The following is a 27,949-nucleotide window of genomic DNA, read 5'->3' as shown; positions in this document are numbered from 1 at the left end:
AATATAGATTCAGGTATATTGGTCAGTGGAGGTGTCAATAGAGGATGCATGTTTGATAAAGGTGAAGTCATCAGTAGGCTGATGGAGGGAGGGGGACAAGTGGTGTGTTTGAGAATAATAGATAAAATGGGAAATGGAGCTGACCAAAACTAAAAGTAAAAGAATCAATTAATTGCAATTGACCTAATGTCACTAATCTGTGAGATGGAAGAGTTCTTGGATGAAGTATATAATCTTCTTTCTAAACCAGCTCAGCATCTGTGCTGGAAAAGCTCATTGTAGTGCAACCATTCTAGGGAAAGGGAGGAAAGAGTTTGAATAATAATAGCAGGCTAATTCGCTTTTAGGTTAAACAGTGGGAGTTTGGTTTATGGAGATGGAGGTGAGTGTTCAACTTTTTTTTTTAGATCGGTCACATATCAGAAAAGCATGGAATTTTAATCTCTATAATCAGGGCTATAAATCTCTATGACAGTAGTATCTTTTATAAAAACGAACTTATATATGGATCCTCTTCTATTTATCTATGTATTTGTTTAAATTGACAGATAAAATTATACATATTCATCATGTACAACATAAAGTTTTAAAGTACATATACATTGTGGAATCACTAAATAGAGCTGATTAACAAATGTATTACCTACATAGTTATCATTTTTGTGGCAAGAACTCTTAACATCCACTCTTTTTGCATTTTTTTAATTAAGGAAGGATACAATATATCATTCTTAACTATAGTCACCATGCAGTACAACAAATCTCTTGAACTTATTCCTCCTAACTTACTGTAATTATATATCCTTTGACTAACACCTTCCTATCCCCCTCACCCACCAACCACTCCTGCTTCTAGTAACCACCATTCTTTTCTCTACTTCTATGAGATCAGCATCTTTAGATTCTATATATGAGTGAAATTGTTACAGAAAAGGGGTCTGGATCCAGACACCAAGCGTGGGTTTTTGGATGAGTCCACAGAGTAAAAGTGAAAGCAAGTATGTTAAGAAAGTAAACAAACAAACAAACAAAAAATGGCTACTCCATAAACAAAACATTCTTGAGTGCTGCTGGTTGCCCATATTCTGGTTATTTCTTGATGAAATGCTAAACAAGGGATGGATTATTCATGCCTCCCCCTTTTGGACCATATAGGGTAACTTCCTGATGTTGCCATGGCATCTGTAAACTGTCATGGCACTGGTGGGAGTGTAGCAGTGAGAATGATCAGAGGTCGCTCTTGTTGCCAGCTTGGTTTTGATGGGTTTTGGTTGGCTTCTTTATGAGCCATATTTTGTGCTGACCTTATCCTATATCTTATCCTATGAATTATCCTGTGAAATATCTCATTCTATGACTTAGAATGCCTTAACCATCTGGGAATGCAGCCCAGTGGGTCTCAGCCTCATTTTGCCAAGCCCCTATTCAAGATGGAGTTGCTCTTGTTCACATGCCTCCGACAAAATCATATGGTATTTTTGTCTTTCTGTGCCTGGCTTATTTCAAGTAACACAATGTCCTCTGGGTTCATTCTTGTTGTTGCAAACAACAGGATTTTCTTCCGTATTATGGCTGAATAGTATTCCATTATGTACATATACTACATTTTCTCTACCCATTCATCCATTAATGGACGTGTAGGTTGACGCCATATCTTGGCTATTGTGAATAGTGCTGCAGTAAACATGAGAGTGCAGATATCTTTTTGATACACTGATTTCATTTCATTTGTATATATACCTAGGGGTGGAATTGCTGGATCATATGGTACCTTTATTTTTAATAATTTGAGGAATCTTTGTGCTGTTTTCCATAATGGCCGTACTAACTTGCATTTCCATCAATAGTGTGTAAAGGTTCCCTTTCCTCCACATTCTTGCCAACACTTGTTATCTTTTGTATGACCCTAATATCTTAATCCCATGCTTGAAACCTCTGAACAGCTTAGCCACTGGCTTTCTTAGCAAATTTTAGGTTACTGATTAGCAAGGTCTAACTGAGACATCAGCAAGAATAACTCAGAATTGAAAATCTGTTTTCTAGAGTATATCCTCAGACAGGGCCACCTATTTCATGGAGAGAGTTTGTAAGGTTTGCTGTGGAAACATTATAATATTGACCTAAAACCGTTCCATCTCCCGAGAATAGCCAAAATGAGGCATGAGGAAAGGTAATGGATTCCACAATTACTCCTCTTCAATATGAAATCAATATTCTTCTTTGAAGATGTAGAAAGTCCTTTCTCTTTTAAGTATCATGGGTAAGTACATGAATCATGGATGCTCACACCCTTGTCAAATACAGCATCAAGGAAGCATTCAGTGAAAGGCAATAGTATATTTATGTATGTTGTCATTTTTTTCAGTGTAGCTTAGAAACATGAAAGCAAAGAATAAAGGAAAAAACAACTCCTTCAAAGAAAGAGAGAAGCACTTTACAGTTCTGATAAATTTTTAAGGACCCAAGCTGCAGAGCACTGACTAGGTCCATAGAGAAGATCAGGAAAAATATAAACTCTCTTTGTAATAATTGGAAAATCCAAACAAACTACTAAGGCTGATACCTAAAAGAAATCTTTCAAGAGAAAGAAACCTCTGATATCTGATTTTGCTATTAGTAATGTCCCATTCTTAAGGTGTCCATATAAAGCAGTGTCTCATGTAAAGTGTTTTATAGGAAGTTGCATCTGTTTCTAAAAGGAAAACAATTCTCTAATTTTATGGATTACATTTTTAAAATGTAGGTATAAATTGTCTGTTCATTATTTCCTTTAAAAGCCTGGGAGTAGAAGGAGGTCATCTCATACCTTTGGAGAAAAACACCTCTCCAGTTATTGCCTACAGAACCACAATCAAAGGGAAATTGTTACCAATATACCAGAAGTTTGGTCTTTGTCCTATTGCTCTCCACGTAGAAAGTCAATCACTGGGCAATGAGTGTTGCCAGGAAAGAAGGCTTTTTCAGGTGCTGCAGCTGAGAATGGGAGATCAGTCCCAAATCCATCTCAACTGACTAAAATGAGGGGTTTATATAGCAGAGAAGAAATGTAACTATGTGTGGGAAAACAGGAATTAGGGATGGGTAAGGAGGAGAAGTTGGTTACAAGAAGCAGGTGTTCCCTTAGGCGATGGGTGAGGGGTCTGGCTCCCATAGTCCAGACGTGATGATCTGGTAAGTTTCAATTGCTTCACACTAGCTGGGAGGCCTGATGACTGATTTTCTGAGAAAAGAACTCAGATAAGACAGTTTTAACTTTCTCAGATTTTAAGACTGGGAGGGTCAATGTCTATGTTTATTCAAAAGAAATCATAAACATCAGTTCTATGGGACCCTTGGGCAAGTTTCAAAAGGATGAGATAATCTCATGAAAAACCTAGATTCGGGGTTCAAAATGAGAAAACAACAAATATATCCCTCCACCTCACAGTCACACAAAATCAATCAACAAAGCTGTATGCCTCCTCCAACTGTAGTTCTTATTAAAGGAACTTTCACATGATGAAGCTAGACTTTGGAGATGGATGTTATTCACAAAAATACAATTATGTCCATTAGACTACTCTTACAAAGGCAGGAAAGTAAACCTAGATACATTGTAAAAGTATTTCCTGCTAATCCTCCTCTATTGACTGTGGTAAGAATATTGGACTGAAACCAACATCTGCAGTAGAAAGGATGTGGAAGAAGAAGTGAGCACAAATTTAATTCCTGTATTATTCATATTCGATATGGGACTCTGTTCCATGCTGTATCCACTTTGCAAAGTACTATTGATTCATTAAGAAATTAGCAAACTGAATATGTGCCTAAATGGTCAGTATACTCCAGGCTGAAAAGTGTTTCTGTCACTGCTTCCTAGAATTGTTTAAAAACCGTTCTCACTGGCGGTTCTTTCTGGTTGAAATGGCCTGCTCATAAACACTGAATTAGACTTGGGCATTTTGCCAGGGGCATTGATACCAAGAATGTTTGGAGACAAGACTTAAATGTAATTTACAGAGCTAGGAGGTGTCAGAACTTCAAAATAGGCAAAGTTGTTCTCTCAAACAGTGGTAGAAAGAATCCAAGTGTTATTCTGACACTGGCCTTTGCAGTTTTTGTCCCAGTGAATTCAAGTTTTGGAAGCTGGTGGTAGTAAAACACATGCAGAAATTTGTAGGAATATGAATATGTGGATAAAATTATAAAAGCCCTAGTTGATTTTATTTATTTAGTAAAAGCTGTCATGAGAAAAGGACTAGACTGGAGTCAGATGCTAAGAACCTGGCTCCAGTCCAACCTGCCTCCAGTTAGGTTCTTGTTTTACAGATGCAGACACTGAGAACCAGATCTTTGATTTGATTTGCTTAGATCCTAAGATCTGGTTCTTAGTGTCTGCATCTGTAAAACAACATGGTACTGTGACCAAAACACCAGGGGTTAGGTCCTCTTGCTTGCTACATAGAAAGCTAATCACTAAGACAATGAGTATTGCCAGGGAAGGAGGCTTTATTTGGATGCTGCAGCCAAGAAGAACACATCAGTCTCAAATTTATTTCACCAATCAACTAAAATTCAGGGTTTCTATAATGGGGAAGGAATGTAGCTACATGCAGGAAAACAGGAATTTTAAGGAGGGGCAAGGAGTCTGGCATTTAACTGTCTGGTGTCATCTGTTCCTTGCCTAAAGGTCAGTTTGCTTAGCAAGAAACTCGGATAAGACAAATTTAAGTTTCAAGTTTAAGACCAGGGAGGGTCAATTTCTATATTTATTATTGTTATTTTCATTATTATTATTATTGTTGGAGATGGAGTCTTGCTCTGTCACCCAGGCTGGGGTACAGTGGCATGATCTCGGCTGACTGCACCCTCTGCCTCCCAGGTTCAAGCAATTCTCCTGTCTCAGCCTCCTGAGTAGCTGAGAATATAGGTGCCTGCCACCATGCCCAGTTAATTTTTATATTTTTTTCTTTCCATTAGAGACGGGGTTTCACCATATTGGTCAGGCTGGTCTCAAACTCCTGACCTCAGGTGATCCGCCCGCCTCAGCCTCCCAAAGTGTTGAGATTACAGGTGTGAGTCACCATGCCCGATCATATTTATTTAAAGTAAATATTAGTTCTGTGTGACACTTGAGCCAATTTCAGTGCCACTGGCAGGGCCAGGAAAGGCAAAGTAATTACAAGCTAAACCCTCTTTTTATCTGCTTTATGTTTCAGGGATTCTCACTGAGGTTTTGTTTAATGAGTACGTTCTGATGCTAAAATAAGTTTGAAGACTTCCAACTGGAAGATGTGTTCTAAGGTCCTTTTGCTACTGAAATGTCAGAGGTTCTGTCTAGGTCCTGCTGCTCACTGCATAGAACGCCAGTCACTGAAACAATGAGTGTTTCCAGGGAAAAAGGCTTTATTCGGGTGCCGTGTGATCAGTCTCAAATCCATCTACCTGATGGACTAAAATTAAGGGTTTATATAGCACGGAAGATATGTAGCCTTGAAAACAGGAATTAGGGAAGGGTAAGGAAGAGGAATTGGTCAACAGGGAACAGATGGTCTATTAGGCAATCACAACAGATGAGGGGTCTGATGTCTCATTGTCCAGATGCGGTGATCTGGTAAGTTGCAGCTCCTTGATACTAACTGGGATGCCTGTTGGTTGGTTTCCTGAGAAGGGAACTCAAATAAGACAATTGTAATTTTCTCAAATTTTAAGACTGGGAGGGTCAGTTTCTATATTTATTCAAAAGAAACCACAAACATCATTTCTATGGGACAGTAGTGCTGGTTTCACTTTCTATTCTAAAATTCTTATACTCAAATGAGAATAACCAGTAGAAATACATTTAATTCATTTAAATCAAATAGTTTTAATTACTATTTTTCATTAAATTTTTATTAGTTGGCACAATATTTGATTTTGAAAACTGCTTCATGTCAACCACATAAATGAAGTTCTATGAAACCCCCAAATACATATGCAGAAATTTTAGATACAGGTAGATAGAAAGCAGGTCCAAAACCTTTATCAAAAGCTACATGAAAGTGGTAAGAACACAAGTCATCTCCCACTGTCTGGGAGTCAAAAAAAAAAGTCTAGATCTCAAGCTGACACCAAGTAAGAAGAATTGAAACAGATTTTATAGACTCTATGATGTGACTTCCCAGACTTTCTCTCACAATCACATCCTCTTCCCAACATTACAGTGCCCATATGTATCCATAATATTTTGGGCAGGAGAGGGTGTCAGCAGGGTCTTTGATGATTGTGCAACATTACCTCTTAATATTAAATTTTCTGATATTTGAAAGAAGTTGATGACAAATTATTTGGTTTTCCATGTCAAACTGCCATAACATATTTTTACTAGATACAAAGAATCATGCATTCTTCACATTTAAATCAATAACCTTGTTAAGTTGGAGCTCTAGATGGCTCCTGGGCCTAGGGGTAAGTTGTTTGTTTGTTTTCAAAGACATATTCTACGATAATTAGGAAGAAAAAGAATAAAGAAAAACATAAATATTTGCCTATTCAAAAACACTTTGCCTTCAAGGGCTCAGACAATGACTGGGGAAAACTTCAATAATTTTTTTAGTGCATTTTTCCATGTTATTTTGTATTGAGTATTTGTCTGACTCTTAGCATTATAATTCATTAGCAGACATTTCCATGATCTTTAAAACCCTGATTCAGAGGGGAATAACCCACTGGGAAAAATGGAGCACTAAGCTGAGTCAGTAGGCAGGAACCAGAGACAGTGATAAGAACTGTAATAGAACATCAGATGTCAGAGAGAAGCCTCCAGACACATTAAACCAAAGAATTATACATAGGTGCTGGTTCCCATAGCACAGCAAAGCTGGGTTCTGGAGTTGTTTACCTTTAATTCACTTCCATAGAAAAAAAGGACTTCTTTCATAGACTATATGCTACCTCAGACATTGTGCACCAAGTAGAAAAACAATGGGTCATGAAATCCAAACCAAAACACTAATTTCACTAGAACCAGGGGTTGATTCAAGATAGTATAAGAATTTTCATAATGTAACACTTTTGATATTTTTTCATTTCAGATGCTGCACAACAAACATGTCATGGTCCGTGTGGGAGGAGGCTGGGAAACTTTTGCAGGGTATTTGTTGAAACACGACCCCTGCCGAATGCTGCAGATCTCCCGTGTGGATGGCAAAACGTCCCCTATCCAAAGCAAATCTCCAACTCTAAAGGACATGAATCCAGATAACTACTTGGTGGTCTCTGCCAATTATAAGGCTAAGAAGGAAATTAAGTGAAACAAATTGGTCATGACAAGGGGACCCTCATAATGGCCTGTATCTGCTTCTCCAGTATAGTCAGTTTAGTTCATATGTTCTGAAAACTGTTTTGGAGAAAGATAGACAGAAAAATGTCATCATATTGAAAAATGTTCAAAGAGTAGCACTATTTATTTTTAATGCTTCTGTAGAATATGACCTATTAAAAGAAATTCTAAACTCAAATTTAAATTAGCCAAATTTTAGGCAAATTATTTCTTAATATGCAAACACAGTATTTAGAACACAAACTATTAGAAACACAATTCTAATTAAACACTATAAGGAGAGAACATTTAGGATTTGCAGATAAGTCAACAGAAAGTGCCTGCTTTACATCCATGAGTAAAAGCACCCCAGACATTTTTATAACTGATTTTTATGCTGTTTTTTTTTTACATTACATTTTTGATTAGTGTGATAATGTGCTACAAAAAAAAAAATATCCAACAGCACTACAAATAAGTACAGAGTATTCACAATAGTAATATGTTACTGGAAAGGCCACTTCAGAAAAGTTTACATTCACTTGGAAGTTTGCCTTAAAGTATATCTCTTATCTGTGACCAAATATCTGGGGTACTTTTAGAAGTTTTCAGTACACCCCCTTAGAGAATAGCTTATGAGTTATTTCTCACATTGCTGAGCACATAGCTGTGTTTAGAATGATCTAGTGTAATTCACACATGAGCTGACATACGTTGATACTTTGATGAGTAAATTGTACAGTCAAAATGTTCATTGATTTCATGTTATTTCAAAGCATTTTCTTATTAAAAATATATCTTCAGTTAATCCTATTTTGCTATGCTTTCTAGTAAAGTAAATTCACCGTAGCTAATGATGTTACAGACTCACGTATACCCTTGTATACCTGGGACAGGGCTGTTTTATACCAATAAACAGCAAAATATTGTCCTTACTCATTCAAGAATTAAAAGGATATATTTTAAAAATGTTATCTGTCTCTAAATCAATGCCTCATTCTGAAATCAAGTTAATTTTCAAATGGCAACTTTCTCCAAGAGTTATAAGAAGAATCAAATTAGGGCTCCCTGGCACTTCTTCACTTTGGGAGATGAGTGATGGTGGTGTTAGTCTTCCTTAGTAGAGAGTTCAGGTTTTATTATTGGTAGTAACGTAAGTGCTGCTCTGAGTATAAAAAGGATAGCTGAATAAGCATATTTATTATCTCACGTATCTGCAGTCAGACATTCGACATGGTTTCAATAGGCTAAAATCAGAGTGTCACCAAGGCTGTTTTCCTTTCTGAAGAGTCTAGAGGAGCATCCATTTCCTTTCCTTTTCCATCTTCTAGAGGCCACCTGCATTCCTAAGCTCCATGATTTCCTTCCTCCATCTTCAAAATCAGCAATGTAGCATCTCTATGACCCGTATTCTTTCTTCATATCTCTTTCTCTCATAGGTTAGAAAGGTTTTCTGCTTTTAAGGATCACACGATTAGATTGGCTCTACCTAGATAATGTATTTTAAGGTCATTAACTTGAGCACATCTAAAGAATCCACTTTGCCGTGTAACATAACATATTCACAGGTTCCAGGGATTAGGACATGAACATATTTGGTGGAGAGGGAAGGATTATGACACCCATGCCACATCTAAGATGGTCTTTGAAGTGTCACTGAAAACATGGTCACAACTGCCACTGGAGTCTAGCTGCTAGTCAATCAGCACGAACCAAGGATGTGAAAAAAAATTAGACTATATTCAGCCTCTTACTCCTTGACTCCTTATTGAAGACTGGCCAGGACATAGACAAAGTAGGTTTATGTCACCTTATTCTCAGCTAGATGTAAGATCCAAGGAAGGACAATGGAGAGATGGGTCCAATAGCCAATGAATAAAGAATTAAAAAGTCTAAGTAGTCTAGAAATCTGGCAGCAAACAGAGTGGAAACATCTCAAACCAGAAGTTCAAGTAAATAGTAAAAAGGCCACAGTGAGAAATAATATCAACACATTGAGCAGACTAGGCTGATTCTGAAATTAAGTGACTCACTGCTATCATATTCAGTGTCTCCTGATGTGGGTGGGGACAGAATAGTACCTACAGGATACGTGGTAAAAGTGCTTGAATCAGAGACATATAAGGAATTATTTCAGGAACACTGAGAGGTATTCATTTTCACTGTTAAGAAATTACTTGGAGGAACTGTTAGCTGTCTTGTCTACAGATTGTTTTGTACTAGTGAAAAGAATAGAAGCAGGGAGAATGAGGAGAAAACTCTGGATCACCAATGTAGCTCAAAGGAAAGAGGAACTGTATTACAAAAATGATTCACGACACAATGCCCACCTCATAATGTACTTGACACTTTGTCACTGAAAAGACAATATCAACTAGAGTTGACTTCCTCAAAGATGTTACCACAGGAACATTTAAAAACACTGGGTGAGTAAACTAAATTTAAACTTGTTTGTGATTAATTAAATATTTTCTCAGATTGCTCTCTCTGGATCATGTTGTGGCTATCTTTGTCCTTAGGGTTTCTGAAGACCATTGACTGTCTCTCAGAACAGAGCATGAAATGAGTTTTTCTAGATATGAAGAAGGAAACCAACTACATCTCTAATATGTAAAATATCTTCAGATTAACCATGAAGTTATGAAATCTTATCCTCTCATTTTGCATTTTAAGGGCCATAAGGCATCAGAAAGTTTAAATAATTTGCCTATGGTAAAACAGGTAATGGCTCTAATTCCAATGCTCTTCTTTTCTTAGAATTCTATTTCATGACTCTTAATCAGAGTGGGGTAAAACAGGTCAAATCTCAATCCCAATTCATAGAAACTCAAAAGTGGAAAGATAAAAAATTATCTCAAATCTTCTGATTTTAGAGTTGAGGAAATTTTCTAGCTAAATTTCCCCAAAGTTAAACATCAAAGTTAAACATGCATCTAAAACTCAGGCCTTTAGATGCACAATTAAATGTTATTTCTATTATCTCTAGTGTCAAAGCCTTTGTGCATAAAAGGATCTTAGTAGCGAGAGTTGGAAGGTGGCTTGAAGTATTGAAGACTAATGGCCTGATTGATAACTGCTGTTCACATTGCTATATCATGTGTTTATCTCCTATAAAAGTAATTCATATTATTTTTGGGGCCCTTTGGGAAATTTATTTTTGCCATTTTGAGAAATATACAACTGTTTTCTAAAATGGGTGGACCAATCAGCAATGTACGATAGTTTGTTTCTCCATATCCTTGCCAACAATTGGTATTTCCACTTTTACAAATCATAGCCATTAGAGGAAAAAAGGGAGATCATGTTTTTTACTTTAATTTCCTTTTTTCTAATGACTAATGAAGCTGAACACCTATGTGGTAATGTTTGTTTTACAGTTTCTTTTGTGAAATACTATTCAAATCTTTTGCCCATTTTTAATTGGATTATCTTACTGAGTTGTAAGAGTTCTATAAATTCTGGATGTAAGCTACTTATTTACAGTTTACAGTTTGCCCTTTCTTTCTTTTCTTCTCTTCTCCTCCTGTCTCTCTCTCTCCCTTCCTCCCCCTCACCCACCTCCGCCACCTCCCCGCCTCCTCACCCCCACCTCTTTCTCCTCCCTCTTCTTTTGAGACGGAATATCGTCCAGGCTGGAGTGCAGTACCACAAATCTCGACTCACTGCAACCTCCACCTCCTGGGTTCAAGCAATTCTCATGCCTCAGCCTCCTGAGTAGCTGGGACTACAGGCGTGCACCACCACACCTGGCTAATTTTTGTATTTTTAGTAGAGACGGGGTTTCACAATGTTGGTCAGGCTAGTCTCAAACTCATGAATTCCAGTGATCCACCCACCTTGGCCTCCCAAAGTGATGGGATTGCAGGTGTGAACCTCTGCACCCAGCTGCGTTTGAAATTTAATAGTGCTTTTGAAATTAAAATTTTTATGAAGTTCAATTTATCTTTTAAATTAATAATGCTTTTGGTGTCATATCCAAGGAATCTTTGCCTAACTCAAGGTTATAAGGATTTTTTCCCATGTTTTCATCTAGAAGTTTCATGGTTTTAGTTACTGCATTCAGCTCTATGATACATTGTAATTTTTGTGTATGGTGTAAAGTAAAGGCTTGAGTTTAATTTTATTGGCATATGGATTCAGTTTTCCCAGCACCATTTGTTGAAAATGTTATTTCCCCATTCTCCATTGAAGTGCCCTGTAAAAAATGTGAGTTTATTTCTAAACCTTCTATTCTGTTTCACTGATCTAGCTAGCTACCCTTAGGCCAATACCACACTATCTTGACTACTGTGGCTTTATAGTGCATTTTGATATCAGGTAGTATAAATTTTCCTACTTTTCTCAGAAATTGCAATTTTAAAAGATAATTTCAACTTTTATTTTACATTCAGTGGGAACGCATGAAGGTTACACGGATACATTGCATAATGCTGAGCTTTGCGGTGCAATTGATCTCATCGCCCAGGTAGTGACTATAGTACCCAATAGTTAAGTTTTACAAACATTGCCCTCATCCTTTTCTCCCCACTCTAGAGTAGTCCCCAGTGTCGATTGTTGGCATCTTTACATCCATGAGTATCTAATGCTTAGTTCTCACTTATAAGTGAGAACATGTGGTATTTGGTTTTGTTTCTGCATAAATTCATTTAGAATAATGGCCTTCAGCTGCATCCATATTGCTGCAAAGGACATGATTATGTTGCTCTTATGGCTGTGTAATATTCCATGGCACATATGTATCACATTTTCTTTATCCAGTCTACCATTGATGGACACCTAGGTTGATTCCATGTCTTTGCTATTGTGAATAGTGCTGCAATGAACGTACATGAATGCATATGTCTTTTTTGGTAGAATGATTTATTTTCTTTTGGATATATACCCTGTAATGGGATTGCCAGGTCTAATGCCAGTTCTAAGTTCTTTGAGAAGTCTCCAAGCTGCTTTCCACAGTGGCTGAACTGAATGACTTACATTCCCACCAATAGTGTATTAGCATTCCCTTTTCACCACAGCCTCAGCAGCATCTGTTGTTTTCTAAAGTTTTTAATACTAGCCATTTCGACTGGCGTGAAATGTATCCGACTGTGGTTTTGATTTGCATATCTCTGATTAGTGATGATGAGCATGTTTTCACATTTATTGGCCACTTGTATGTCTTCTTTTGAGACGTGTCTGTTCATGTATTTTGCCCATTTTTCAATGGGGTTATTTTTTTACTTGTCGAACTGTTTTAAGTTCCTTATAGACTCTGCATACTAGACCTTTATCAGGTGCATAGTTTATGATTATTTTCTCTCTTTCTGTGGATTGTCTGTTTACTCTGTTGATGGTTTGCTTGCAGAAACTATTTAAGTCTCACTTGCCAATTTTTGTTTTTGTTGTAGTTGCTTTTGAGGACTTAGGCATAAATGTTTTCCCAAGGCCGATATCCAGAATAGTGTTTTCTAGGTTTTCTTCTATGAGATCATACAATTAAATCTTTAATCCATCTTGAGTTTCATTCTTCTGCTTATGGTGAGCCAGCTATTCCAGTACCACTTATTGACTAGTGAGTGCTTTCTCCATTGCCAATTTTCATCAACTTTGTCAAAGACCAGATGGCTCTAGTTGTGCAGCTTTATTTCTGAATTCTCTATTCTGTTCCATTCTGTGAAAAAATGACATTAGTAGCTTGATAGGAATAGCACTGAATTTAGATTGCTTTGGGCAGTATGTCCATTTTAATGATATTGATTCTTCTAATCCATAAGCATAGAACATTTTTCCGTTTATTTCTTTCAGTGCGTATTGTAATTCACCTTTTAGAGATATTTCACCTCTTTGGTTACATGCATTCCTAGGTAGTTACTGTGTGTGTGGCTATTGTAAATTGGGTTGCATTCTTGATTTGGCTCTCAACTTGAATATTATTGATGTATAGAAATACTACTGATTTTTGCACATTTATTTTGTATCCTGAAACTTTACTGAAGTTGTTTATCTCTTTTAAAACCTTTTGGCAGAGATATTAGGGTTGTCTAGGTATAGCATCATGTTGTCAGCAAAAAGAGGCAGTTTGACAAACTTTTTTTCCTATATGGATGCTTTGTATTTTTTTTTTCTTGCCTGATTGCTTTGGCTAGTACTTCCCTACTTTGTTTTTTCAAAATTGTTTTGGTTTTTCTAAGTCTTGCATTTCCATATAAATTCAAGGATCATCTTATTAAGATGACTCTTAATAAGAATTCTTAATTCTCTAGAAAAGTTTGCTGGGATTTTGCACTGAATTTACTAACCCATTTAAGAATTACCATCTTCCAATCCAAAAACACACAGTGTTTCTTCATTTAGATCTTAATTTCTTGGCAATGTTTTGTCATTTTTAATGTCTTCAGTTTTCTTTTTCCCTAAATATTTTATTTGTTGATATTGTAATTTAAATTTTCCTACTTTCAGTTATAGATTGTTCATTGCTTGCATATAAACATAGAATTGACTTTCATATATTTTTCATTCTGCAAGATTGCTAAAGTCATTTATTAGTTCCGTAAGTTCTTGTGGAACTTATGAGAATTTTCTACCTATAAGAAACTTGGTATTAACCTACTTTAAATATGTCTGTTACTTATAATGTAACTATGTCTTAAGAAATACAGACAGAGAAAAGGACATTTTAGGAGTTAGATTGGAAAAGGAGTTTAGCATAACTCCTTGACATCTGACTTATATGACAAGATAAATTTCAAATAGCCTAGATAGCACCAATCTGTATGCAAAACTAATTAGTTCCATTTGAGATAAGTTCGAGGTGCTTGCAAAGAATGGATCAAACCTGTTTTTATAACTAGAAGACATTAACTCAAAACTCAACACAAATTTGGTACTATAAAAATAGCCAATGCAGGCACAGCACAGTGGCTCATGCCTGTAATCCCAGCACTTTGGGAGGCCAAGGAGGGCGGATCACCTGAGGTCAGGAGTTCCAGATCAGCCTGACTAACATGGAGCAACCCCGTCTCTACTAAAAACACAAAATTAGCCAGGCGTGGTGTCACATGCCTGTAATCCCAGCTACTAGGGAGGCTCAGGCAGGAGAATCGCTTGAACCTGGGAGGCGGAAGTTGCAGTGAGCCGAGATCGCCGCCATTGCACTCCAGCCTGGGCAACAAGAGTGAAACTCTATCTCAAAAAAAAAAAAAAAAAAAAAAAGGTCTATGCAATTCAAGATACAACAAACTAGTATGATATCCACAGGAGTAATGTAGGCAATAGTAATCACATTTCAAGTTTATATTTGCAAGATGAAGCATAACTAGAAGAGGGAGAATAGGACAATAAAAAGCCATGTCAAATGGGAAACTTAGTGTTTGAGTTACTGGAACTAAAACTTCATCAAAGTCTGTTATACATACAAATGCCTTGTGTCTGTAGCTTTTGATAAAATTGAAGAAAAAAGCCACAATACTATATTTGAATTAGCTTAGATCATGTATAGTAGTTAAGAGAATTTGAAATGCTTGCTTGGAGATGTTAAAGAAATATACCTTTTGTCTCAACACATATAGGCAGTCATAGCTACTTACCTCTTACTGGTCTATTTATGCAGAAAGTATTCAAAACTGGCAAGAGTTGCTTTTGTCTTCTAAAGACATCGCATAATACTTACCAGTGAAAATAAAAAGTCAAACATTTGAAGAAAGGGAAAATTCAAAGTTCATGTCCATTTTCCTGGGGTACAGAGGACAGAATTTTTATTATAGTATTATTTCTTTAGGAAAAAAACAGGATACCAATTACATCATTTTTCCTTTATAGAAAATCCACCTATAAATCCAGGGATTGTATGAACACACCAAAAAACGTTTGGTTCTCTTGCTATTCTGAATCCCAATGTGATTAAAATGTTCCTGAGGTTTCCCTAACTACCAACTCAGGTTCTAAGTATTGAGGATGTAGCAAAGACAAAATTTTGTTAAAGAGACAGCTAAAGCTACTTTTTACATAGAAAAAAAATGTATATTTATATCCCTAAAAGGCAATACAGAATTTATAACCAAACCATGTGTGGGAACTGTTAAATTACATTCCAAACACCAGCAGTGGAGCAAACAGAAACACATAGAGATGTTTCAAAAAACATGCAGCACATTACAAAGGGGTCATGTAATAATTCACAACTTTTGTTAGCAGCTGTAAGTTTGATTAGTATTACGCAGCAATGGTTTAAGCAATTTTTAAATCATGATATGATAGTTACATATATGCATTTTACTGTTCCAATTATAGTTTAAAGTTAGGGGTTTTGAGCAACATTTCAAGCATTATAATTTTCTCCTGAATTATTTACTATGGGAAATTGGCTTCCACTTAAGGTTTTCATAGGAACTGATGGTTATTTTATGAGGGAGATGTCTGGACTGTGTGTGTGTGTGTGCATATATACACACAGATATAAATTAAAATTTGCAGATATTGTGTAGATATACACACATAATTATATATTATATATAATTTTTTAGTCATGTTTTTAGTCATTTACTGTTATTTTTTAGTCATTTACTGGTTTCTCATCAGACACCCAGTCACCTCTTTTTCCTTGCCCTTTCCTAACACTGTTCCTAACATTTGGGTACCACCCCTTAGCTACTGCAACCCACGTGGTTTTGGAGAAAGCTGATCACACTCATGGTGACAGGCCATGGTTGGAAGTAACATGTTCCATTTTTCCCGAAAAGTAATATATCTGAGTATCATTCATGGTTAACAAAAGACAAACATGACATTTAGGTATGAACTGCTGGTAGAAATAGGGCATGATTCCCTGGAAGGAAGTCATTTACACCAACCCAAGTTCTAATTCCTTAAGATGAAGTAAAGAGAAAATTGTTCTTGCTATACTAAAATGGGAGAAAGGATTTGCAGAGTTCAAGGATGATATGCTCTAGCTCTATATGTACTGAGCTATTGATCATTCCTTTTCCTTTTTGCCTTGAAAAAATCATTTTAATAAAATCAAAAATTTTCATTCTATAGTTCAATGATTTCACTATCCTTTATGAACAAAAACAGCAAGAATCCTCTAAAGAATAAAGAAAATTGAGTCAAATTTTATGTTTTCCTAGATATTCACAGAATATTTCACGCCATAATGGAAAAAATAATTTTTCCATGAGAAGTCAAGAGACCTGTATTATATAATAGTTCAAACTTTTAAAAATTAACATGTACAAAACACCGCAGTATAAGTTTTGTGGGAGGGATAGATGAAGATAGTGGTTCAGTTTCCTTTGCGTAAAGCAAGTGAACTTGGTTGATTTAACTTAAAATTTCTATTGGCACTTAATAACTGCAAATTCTAATTTAGGGCTCAACATGTGGCCTTGCCATTTAAAAGAGCTATCAGCCTTAATAGCTAACACCAATTCTTTTATTTCAGTGTATTATATAGGAGAAACAAAAAATGCTATAAAATTCATGTTTGTAATAAACAACGTTAAGGTTTATGACTATGCATTGTACAGAATTACCTCCTAATATTTTTACATCTGAAGTAGACCTTTTGTAAGTACAGTACTTACTACATTTTTTTTTATACATTCATACTTGCCTTGGCAGTTTCACATCTGTATAAATCTTATGATCAAGCTCTAGTACACAAGATTAACACTACTTATGAAATATGGACAAATATATTACTACTCATTATAACCCATCCAGATTATCAAACTCATTCAATTACTACAAAGATCTTTACAGAGCTGAATTTAATATACAATAGAACATCACTGCCCTCTGATGGTATCAGTAACATATAATTTTAAATTCAGCAAACAAAAAAAACCCTTTTATCATAATGTAAAACATGGTATGTTAATTTTACAAGCTACATAAAAATGAATTAGAAAAAATTTAACATCTGCCTAAGAATATTCATTACTTAGTAAGTTATAAAGCTTTACAGTGCTCCTTCACATCAGCCCTTCAAATGATTTTTTCAAGATTCTCCCTGATGATCAGTTTAAAGGCACTAAGTCCATAAGTTTAATCAAACGTCTTCATATATAGTGAAATAAAAACAGATGTAAGGTGACGCAGCACAAATATAAGTAGTTAGATCATATTACAAAGGATGAAAAGACAACTGCAAATTTTAATCTTAGAGGTATATGCAGAATTTTTACATGCAATGTATGTATATTCACTATTTAGTTTCATTTTTTAATTACTAAGAAAAATAGCAAATCACCCACTAACTGCAGAAGAGCAAATGTAGAAAAATTAGTATTTCATGAAAAGTGTAGCCATTTTCTAAGCTTGAAAATCAAAGTGTTTTTTAGCATTGCACTTAAGGGCAATAATATTACAAAGTCTGAATCTTCATTTATTCAAAGAGAAGAAATTAAATTGATGAAGTCTACTTGATTGCAGATAATAAACAGTTATTGGCAGTAGATTCTTCTACTCATGTTATGCTTTATGAAACTGTCCACTAGAAAAGATAAAAAAGAGACAGAAAAGTACATTTTACTTAAAGTTACATAACAGTATTTTATTGAACAAACAGGTAAAAAGAGGAATATGGGACACAGAAATGCAAAATGATTTTTCTGAATAGCAGCTATTCATAAAATTTTACATTATAGTCCAAAGCCTCTGAAATAAGGTGATAGTTTAAAAGTATAAAGAAGACAAAATATCTGGTCAGATCAGTGAGTAGTTGCAGGATAGCTCTCTCCCACTGTCTTGCCTGTAGTTTTCAGGAACAACTGTAAAATGTGCTGGGAATGTAACATCCTGGGATAGCAAGTGAATGGCCAGAATAGCTCAAGCTCTATTCCAGTCCCTCCCTAAGAATAGGATGTCCTTCAGTGCTTTAGCCCAAGGAGTCATGTAGTACCTCCCCTTCTAACCCCCAGGTCATAAAACCCAGGGCACTCATCTGAGGTTCAAGTGGGGCACACACAGATGCCATCAACCCCAGGCAGTTTTCCTTGGGAGACAAGCTTATAATGAATCCTAGGCTTCTGTTGTCCCTTGTTGCCAATCTGTAAGTAATAAACTCACTCCACGTTAAATGTTTTTGGGTTTGTTTTGGGGTTTTGTTGTTTTTTTTTTTTTTTGAGACAGGGTCTCACTCTATCGCCCAGGCTGGGGTGAGGTGGGAATGGCTCACTGCAACCTCAACCTCCCAGGCTCAAGTCATTCTCCCACCTCAGCCTCCTGAGTAGCTAGGACCACAGGCACATGCCACCACACCTAATTTATTTTTTATTTTTGTAGAGACAGGGTCTTACTATGTTGTCCAGGCTGGTCTCTTCACTCCTGGCCTCAAGTGATCATCCCATCTTCTCAGCCTCCCAAAGCCTCCCCCTCTCAGCTGAGATTACAGGTGTGAGTGACTATGCTTGGCCTCTTCATGTAAATGTTACATGCATGGGTATTCTGTCCATTGGACTCTGCAGTTGGTAACCACTGCACAGTGAACCTGCTATTCAGTAGCAAGATCCTAAATATCCAATAATCAGTAAAGGAACACAAAATAAAACACCACAAAACAAAAATTTAAAAATCCTTGTTTGGGCCAGGGAGTCAAGAAATGGCAGAAACCATTAAAAAATGGTTTGGCAAGGTCTTTTCCTTGCTTGAGTTGAGAAAATATTCCATTGCTCCTTTGTTTAATCAAGTCTATTAAATCTGTGATAGGTCCTGAAGAGCCACTGGGATAGAACCAGAGATATTTAGCAATCTCTTGATAGTGTTTTCCAAGTACATCCAAGGAATATTATTGGGTGTTATACATATATATAAAATCTATGTTTAAATAAACTTTCAAAATTAAAGATTAATCCAAGTAAACTTTCCTTCATTGTACAATTCCTTAGAAACCATAATTTTGTGCCTTTTTTAATCTCTAAGAAGGGGATAAAGTCTACAATATACAATTTAGCATTTTTAAACATTTATTCCCATGGGACTCTATCTTCCAAAACATCTTTCTTAGGACAAGTGTTATAAACGCTAGGATAGTGATTCTCAATCTGGGTTCACAGCAGATTTCCTTGTGAAGCTTAAAACACTCCTGATGGCTAAACCCCACTCTCGGAGACTCTGACTGGTGTGAAGTGGAGCTCAATGAACAATCCTTTCTGAAAGCTGCCTATGAGACTCCAACATGCAGCTAAGGTTGAAAGCCATTGTACTAGAGGTCTGCCCTTACTCCTGTGCTGCTATATCCTGTACTGATAGTACTTTGCATCCTAATGCCATCATTACATTGACCTCTTCAGGTAAGAAGTCAGAAGACAGCATTACCCATGCTAATTACCCTGGAAAGATGCAGCACTCTACCTAAGGAAGAGTCTTCCTAACCTTCCTACCTTAGGAAGACTCTACCTATACTTCAGGCCAGCCCATGAAACGAGCCAGTGGTTACCAACTTCAGAGTCCAATGGACAAATACCCATGCATGTAACATTTACATGAAGAGGCCAAGCATAGTCACTCACACCTGTAATCTCGGCTGAGAGGGGGAGGCTTTGGGAGGCTGAGAAGATGGGATGATTACTTGAGGCCAGGAATTAAGAGACCAGCCTGGACAACATAGCAAGAGCCTGTCTCTACAAAAATAAAAAAATTAATTAGGTGTGGTGGCATGTGCCTGTGCCTGTGGCCTTAGCTACTCAGGAGGCTGAGGTGGGAGAATGACTTGAGCCTGGAAGGTTGAGGCTGCAGTGAGCCATTCTCATCTCACCCCAGCCTGGGCGATAGAGTGAGCCCTTAAAGGACCACAGGCCAAGAGTTTTGAGGGTTAAGTACTTTTGCCTTGTACTTTTCCCTTCTGTTATCCTTGAGCCTTCCAGAATTTTGATTTTCGCTTGATGCTCTTGACATGTTGTGCATGTGTAAAGCAGAAGGAAGCATGCCCCTTGAAGCCAGTGTGTTAGTGATAGGTGATGAGGAATATTCCAAGGAAAAATTACTCACAGTGGACAACAGCAGTGGCTAATGACAGTGAGCCACTGGAGACAATCCTCCTGCCACTATCTAGTTTCATGGTCCTGAAGGTAATTTTTACTAAGGGAGTTTGAGAGATTTCTTCCAAGAACAGTACATAAAGAAAAACAGGAACTAAATTTAACATTGGGTATGTTTTACATTTTACATTTTGAGCACTTTTGAAGGGATAATAAAAGGGCTATTTTTTTTTTTTAATGTATAGACTTCAGAGTGTAGAAGCTTCAAGTTTAAGAAAGCCTCTTTCTTACAGTTTAAAAGTTGATGTTAATTTCATTAGGTTAGAACTTGTGAAATAAGTGTCTTCTCAATTATGATTAAGTGTTGATTAAAGTATCCTCCTATAACATTATATATGACTTTAACTTAATACCTTCACCACTTCTACTGTGAAATAGTGGATTTCAACATTATTTCCAGTCCTACAATTTAATTTTTGTAATTTTGTGTTTGTTTTTGAGAACCCTATATGAAGTAAACCTAGTGAAACAGCACTTTATCTCAACAGAATATTGAAAGAAAGAATCTATATTTCTGATAAAGAATTGACCTTGTTATCACTCAACTGTTTTACTTTACAGTAGACCTATTCTGTTCTATTATGGAATTATAAAAAGCATAAGCAAAATGGTCAGACTTATTTATCTTATATTGAAACTAATTACCTTATACATTGCTAAAAGGTCACCATGAAAAAACAAACTTTATTTAAAAAATTTCATTCATTAAATGGTATTAGATGAAGTAACTTACAATAGTAAAACACACAGACACACATTCTTATTTCTGTGATATTCTTGAGCCAAAATAAACTGCTCAGGGTGTTCATAAGCTGCCTGACCCACAAGTTAGGAGAGTATCTACACGTAGGCAAGTATATGTGTAAATGTACATGTGTAGGTATGTGCATGTGTGTGTAGTTTTGAGAGGGAAAAAACAATGAATCTGTTGAAAAGTACTCACAAATCCTTGACAAGTTAAATATAAATGACTGAAATTAAAGACATTTTCACAAATATACTAACTTCTATATTTACTTTAAAAAATGGACCAAGAATAAATTCTTAATATCTGAACCATTATTTTCCTGAGCTTTATGTAATTTTAAAGGATTTTAAAAATAAATCCTTTAAAGTCCTGCTAGACTGTAAAGACTCCAGCATTCACAGACTCTGCTTAACTTGTCCACCATTATATTCCCAGTGTCTAGTTCTGTGATCCATACCTTGGGAGGTATGTGTACGATACCCACACCTATATACATTCTGTGATCCAAATTAACATTTACGTAACTATAATAAAGGGTGGCAATGGAAACATCAAAGATTCCAAATCAATGGGTAAAAAGAGCTCAGAATTTATAGTATAATCCAATTTAATAAGATATGTAAATGAAGGTTAGAAATTATGTCTATCAAAATGATACTTAGATGACTTTTATACTTCTTTATACTTTTCCATATTGCTTGAATTTTTGAATTATTTAAGATTAGTAGTAAGCATAAGAGTATTAAAATATAGCATTAAAATAATAAATCTATTATTTCATTTTGGGGAAATAGCTAATTGATTACAATAAATGTTAAAATAAATCGATATAACTTCCAATATTTACTACTCATGATTTTACACTATTTCAAAATTTTCTGATAATACATTTCAGGAGAAAATTATTGAATGGATTGCTACTTAAGTTTTTTAAAATGCCAGTTAAGCACAAGAAAATTTTAATACTTACCCTAAGTCCCCCTTCTGGTGGGGGCCCAGATGTAGCAATTTGTTTTTCTATTTTTTCCTTTTTCTTTCTCTTTTCTTGCACAGATTGAACATCCAAAATTCCCCGAGATGCAGCCTTGAAGAAATTTGGTAAGATATACAGAAAGACAGCAAAAATCTGTCCAGTGTGCAAAACATATTTTTGTCTATCTTTGCTTTCTAGGTTTTTCTTTGGGGGTAGGGAGTTGGTTTATTTTTGGTAACGAAGGAGTATTTCTACAACAGCCTTACATAAAACATCATTTCTTCACTGGGTATTTTGTAACTGTACAAATTTTCCCCTAAACTTGCTTCACATCTGTAAGTATTTTACAATGCACAGCCATTTTAAAAGGAATGATGTTACTAAAAGAGTATCTGAATTTAGAGAAGATATGATAGTTTTCATATATTAAATAATATAAATATATTAATGCAACTCATAAAAACAAGGAAATCATTTTGAAAATAATTACCTTTAAAGGTAAATTTTTGGGATATCAAAGGCCATTTGCGTTAGAGAATTTAACTATGGACATCTATGAAGAATAAAGTACAAAATTATCTAAGTAGGCAAAACTTGATCTTTAAACTTACCTCTTTTTGTCTTCTCTCTGCAGCCTCTGCAAGCTTTGCTCTTTTCTCTTCCTAAGGAAATGCGTAAAAATATGTATTAAAATAACAAACATTATTGTGAATAAATTATAAACATTTATTTCATAGGTACTATAACAGTTCACAAAAATATTCAGTACTGGCCCTAAATGTCCCACAAAGAATGCCGCTACTCAACTTTCTGAATTTCATTCTCCTAATCAATACACCTTCAAATCAGCACATGCTAAAACAGATACAAGGTTTGCCTATATAATCATTTCTTTACTCTCTCTTTTTTTTTTTTTTTTTTTTTTTTTAAATCAAAAGGCCTACAAGCTAGTCAGGGCAATAATAAAACAAATAATGTTTACAAATACAAGAAGGAAAATACATGGTTTGATACTGCCAGTTAAAATGGAGTCTGAAGTAACCCTGTGTTTTTAGCAAAGGTTAATGTATAAGTGGGCTAATCTCAGTGTGCAGGAGAGAAGGATTGGAGTAATTTCATGACAGGTATTGTTCCAGATCAGAAAACAGTGAATGTTATTTTTCTAGACCATGTACTACTTATTAAAACCCTTTTTCTAGGTGCTAGGATACAGCAGTGTAAAAACATAGATAAATGTCACCTCCCAAATGAAACAAATTCCAATTGCGGGCACACAGACAAATATAATAAAGTAAATGCCTCTCAGATGGTATGGCAGATAAGTAATGGGAGAATGGGTGGGTGGTATTGTGGGGAATATATTTTGTTTAACGTGGTCAGGAAAAGCTTCACTAATGAAGTGACATCCAAGCAGTGAGCCGTGTGGTTATCATGAAGGTATCAAGAGGGTATAGCATGAGAATGGGGGTAGGGCTTAACCAATCTGACATGTTATATTTTATCAACAGCCAGAACAACAAAATCAACATAATTTAAAACAACAGCAACAACAAAGAGAAGCTGAACTTTCCCACATCAAATTTATAAGTACTAAATTTTTAGTATCTATAATAGCTGAAGAGTTAATGTACTTTTCTAAATACTTCATTTTCTTCAACTAATGTTTAGTTAGAGAAGAGAAACAGGTTTATGTTAACTCCCTGTAAGGAGTACTAACGTAAAGATATTGTTAACAGAAAGCTACAAAAAGTGTACATGTATTGTACCACACACCTACTAGTTACATTTGAATTTCAGATAAGCAATGAGTAATGTTTTTGTAGAACTAGATCCCTAATATTACACAGCACAAAACTATATTATAAATGTATTACTTGTATATCTCAAATTCAAATGTAACTGGGTGTCCAGCATTTCTGTCAAATACGACATTCCAAATTGGACACTCTGTACTACATACTCTTTTAAAGGGAGAACGTAAAATAATGAGATAAATACTAAAAAGAAATCATTAAAATAACATATCCGATAAAGCTCAGGCGTATAAGCGACTTTCTGAGCACCTTCTTTTAAAAGATGGTAGACACAGTTGAAAATACACTTCTCCTAGACGACTAAAGAGCTCCCAGTGAAAGCAATGTCTTTTTGCGCCGAATTCCATCTACCGCATCCCCTAGAATGTCCCATGCGCAATGCCCTCTGCGTGCGCCGGCGCCCTACGAATTCCCGGTGCAGCCCAACTCAGTGGAAGGTAAAAGACGCCACAGCCGCCTTTGGACAATTTTTTGTTACAAAAGTGGAGATCTACACGGAGGCGGCGGCCTAGGTCGCTCTGACAGGACCCAGCGACCCTCCTGACCCGTCCACCCGTCCTCGCCAGCAGGGTCTCCCTCGCGCGCTCTCGACCTGCGCCCCCAGGTCCAACGGCCCGGCCCGCCCCGCAGCCCGAGGACAGGTGCTCAAGGCGCAGCCCGGCGGACGCAGGGACCTGCTTTACTCACCAGGTCCGGCGTAGGAGGAGCGGACTCCCCGGGACAAGGAAAACACAGCCCCATAGGGACAACAACTGGGGAACCCTGACCGGGTCCGCCCCAGGCCAGGAGGCGCTAACTGCGCGATCGGAAGCGCGTCCCTGGTACTCCGCGCTTGCCCCGCCCCCACCACCGTCCACTGGCTCGGCTCCACCCCTGCGACAACGCCCCGCCCCCACCCCGCGGCTCCGCCCCGTCTCGCCTCTCTGCGGCAACGCCCTCCTCTTCTCGCGACACCGCCCCCCTCTTCTCGCGACACCGCCCCCCCTCTTCTCGCGACACCAACCAGTCCCCACAGCTCAGCTGCGCCCCCATAAGGCATTGCCCCTTCCTCACCCACAGCTCCGCCTAGCCCCGCCCGGAGAGCGCAGGGCTTGTGGCCAAAGCCTAGGTTCCAGGAAGCACCTGCTGTGGGTAGCAACGCAGGGAAGGGATGGAAAAGCTTCGCTACGGTTCCAAAGCTCTTCCTGCTAGCCTTGCCTTACCATATACAAATGAGTAAGTGGCACAACTCTGGGTAGTTCATGCTACCTTTTTTATGAGATGGCACTCTGGTGTCCTAGAAATTAAAGCCCAAATTCCAAGTCAACGTCAGTACCCTTTGCTCCCTTAGTGACAATGCTATACCAGAACAGAGGGCAGAATATAAAATCCATTATTATGACGATGAATCTAGCGTCATAAATGTGACATTAGTTGAGATTTCCACTAGTTTCTGGTATTTAGGAGTCACTTATCCCTCCGAGAGAAATAATAAAGTTTCATCTATTGAGAAATATTTTAATGACATTCTTCTCAAATTTTAATAAGTATGAGAATCACCTGGGCAACTAGTTAAAATTTACATGCTGATTTAGTGAGTATAAGGTGGGACCTGAGATTCAGTTCCAGTAAACCCACAGGTGATACTGAAGTTACTGATCTCGTCCCCACACAAATGCTTTCATTTTATTTTATTTTTGCATTCTATTAGTTATTTTTGCTTATTGGAAAATTTTCAAACATTACAAAAAGGTAGGATGTATAGTGACAGCATCTCAAAACCATTGTCAACTTTTTGATATATATTCTCACTGGTTAATTTTTTATAGATATATAATTTACATATAATATTATGCACTTATTTTGATTGTAGAGTTCACTTGGTTTTTACAAACATGTGATCACTACATTCAAGATATGTAAGTTTTCCATCATCCAAAAATCTTCTATTATACCCAATCCCATTCAATACTCTATCCTATACCTAGATCCAGGAAACTATTAATTTAATACCACTTTAGTCTTTAAGTTTTGCATAAATAATATCACTATAGTCTTTAAGTTTTACATAAATGAAATACATGATATGTTTTGCAAAAGCCATAATGTTTTTTAAATTCTTCCATATTATAGAAGGAAACGGTAGTTTATTCCTTAAATAATAGGGGATGATGCTTTTTTAAAACTATTATTCGATTGCATGGGTCCTTTCTAAGGGTAAATAAAAATCTGTGAAGGTTCTCTGTTGCAAAAAGAGAAAGATAACTACCCACCTCCTCTTTAGATTGTGTTTAGAAAACTTGAAATTGTAAGCTCTATCTCTGTCTCACTGAAATGTATGGGGGAAAAAAAAAAAAAAGCAGGCCAGGCTCGGTGACTCACGCCTGTACTTTTGGAGGCCAAGGTGGTTGGATCATCTGAGGTCAGGAGTTCAAGGCCAGCCTGACCAACGTGGGGAAACCCTTTCTCTACTAAAAATACAAGACTTTGTCAGGCGTGGTGGTGGGCGCCTGTAATCCCAGCTACACGGGAGGCTGAGCAGGGAGAATCGCTTGAACCTGGGAGGCGGAGGTTGCAGTGAGCCTAGCTTGCGCCAGGAGGGAGGGAGGGAGGGAGGAAGGGAAGGAGGGAAGGAAGGAAGGAAGGGAGGAAGGAAGGGAGGGAGGGAGGGAGGGAGGGAGGAAAGGAAGGAAGGAAGGAAGGAAGGAAGGAAGGAAGGAAGGAAGGAAGGAAGGAAGGAAGGAAGGAAGGAAGGAAGGAAGGAAGGAAGGAAGGAAGGAAGGAAGGAAGGAAGGAAGGAAGGAAGGAAGGAAGGAAGGAAGGAAGGAATCTAAATAAGTCTCTTGCCAGTTTTGCATCCTCCGAATGTCTTTGGAGGCCTGTTGGCTTTCTCTTAGAAATGAAAACATCCAAGAGTGGCACCTGTCTCCCCGTCTTCATGGTAGTTTACTGTCTATGCCCTTGGCTTCAAGATGGAGCTTTCTGCTTGTCAAGAGATACAAGTGTTATTCTTTCCTTTAGATTTTCTTTAGATAAAAACAATTAACATGTGTGTAGTGGATTGTATCTGCCAGGCTATATAAAAACGGTGAAGAATTTTTTCATTGCCAACTCTTTAGTAGATTGCTTCTGATAGAAATCACAATTGGTTTAATGCTTATTCAGTGATAAAACTGTTTCTTTCCTGCGTTTGTGGGGATTTTGGTTTTAATTACTATCAAAACACTTTCCATGACATAATTATTTCCCCAACACTTTCCATGGTTTATTGATTTTTATTTTTAATAAACTTTATGAGATATAAAATACAATTAACACATCTACTTTAGGTGTACAGTAGTGCCTTCCTTTCCTGATCTGGTAAATTTTCAGTTTATTCAACATTAATGTCACTATAATCTTTAAGTTTTACATAAATGAAATATACAATAAATGTTTTGCATATATTGTCAACTGCATGGTCAACTGAGGTCCAAAAATATTAAATGGAAAATTCCAGAAATAATTTATAAATTATAAATTGCTTGCCTTCTAAGTGTCTGATCAAATCTTAGGCTGTCCTAATCCATCACACCCAGGATGTGAATGGTGTGAATCATCCCTTTGTCCTGCATATCCACGGTGTCTAAGCTACTCGCCCATTAGTCACTTAGTAGCCATCTCAGTTGTCACATTAACCATTCTGGTATTATGGTGCTGGTGTTCCAGTAACCCTTATTTTACATATTAATGATCCAAGTGCAAGATTAGAGATAATGGCATATTATTATAATTGTTTTATTAGTTTTTGTTAATCTCTTACTGAACCTAATTTATAAATTAAACTTTATCATAGGTATTATGTATACAAAAAAACAGTGCAGATACAGTCACTGACCAAGATAGCCTAATGTTTCCCACTGCCTGACTAACCTTTAGACAGGGTGCTTCCTGATTGTTGGCCTCTGACTTACCTATTTTTAGACCATTCACTTTAAAAAAACTTGCAAAGTGTACATTTTCTCTGCTCCTTTAAGATGTAAATCTTCTGGCCTCTCATCAGTTCTACAATGCAGAGCCATCTTTCTCAAAAACCTAGGTGCCATCTCTTTGAAATGCAATAATTAAGAAAGGTAGAACCTTTTCTTATCTCCTAATCTG

General features: G+C 36.8%; 2 protein-coding genes across 3 annotated transcripts in view; one reads left to right on the top strand and one right to left on the bottom strand.

Moving 5' to 3' along the window:
* Positions 1-8,251, top strand: part of GAS2 (growth arrest specific 2) — a 141,862-nt gene extending 133,611 nt beyond the window's left edge. For both annotated transcript variants that reach the window (XM_008004061.3, XM_008004071.3), the window contains exon 8: positions 7,053-8,251. In XM_008004061.3, coding sequence (XP_008002252.1) covers positions 7,053-7,271 — 219 coding nt within the window. In that variant the 3' untranslated portion in view covers positions 7,272-8,251. The remainder of the gene's footprint in view (positions 1-7,052) is intronic.
* Positions 8,252-16,670: 8,419 nt separating this feature from the next.
* Positions 16,671-24,691, bottom strand: SVIP (small VCP interacting protein). Its single transcript, XM_008004056.3, has 4 exons — positions 24,518-24,691; positions 22,628-22,678; positions 22,014-22,127; positions 16,671-17,750 (listed from the first exon to the last, which is right to left on the bottom strand). The coding sequence occupies exons 1-4, from the start codon at positions 24,569-24,571 to the stop codon at positions 17,736-17,738; spliced, it is 234 nt and encodes a 77-aa protein (XP_008002247.1). The 5' UTR covers positions 24,572-24,691; the 3' UTR covers positions 16,671-17,735.
* Between the last annotated feature and the right edge of the window lie 3,258 nt (positions 24,692-27,949).

Source organism: Chlorocebus sabaeus, chromosome 1 (genome assembly GCF_047675955.1).
Source record: "Chlorocebus sabaeus isolate Y175 chromosome 1, mChlSab1.0.hap1, whole genome shotgun sequence".
NCBI lineage: Eukaryota > Metazoa > Chordata > Mammalia > Primates > Cercopithecidae > Chlorocebus > Chlorocebus sabaeus.
This window is presented reverse-complemented; position numbering and strand designations above follow the sequence as displayed.

Coding starts and splice junctions, on each gene's coding strand:
- SVIP (XM_008004056.3), bottom strand. CDS start 24,571: ATGGGGCTGTGTTTTCCTTGTCCCGGGGAGTCCGCTCCTCCTACGCCG. Junction 22,679..24,517: donor CTCCTCCTACGCCGGACCTG/GTGAGTAAAGCA, acceptor GCATTTCCTTAG/GAAGAGAAAAGAGCAAAGCT. Junction 22,128..22,627: donor CAGAGAGAAGACAAAAAGAG/GTAAGTTTAAAG, acceptor AATTTCTTCAAG/GCTGCATCTCGGGGAATTTT.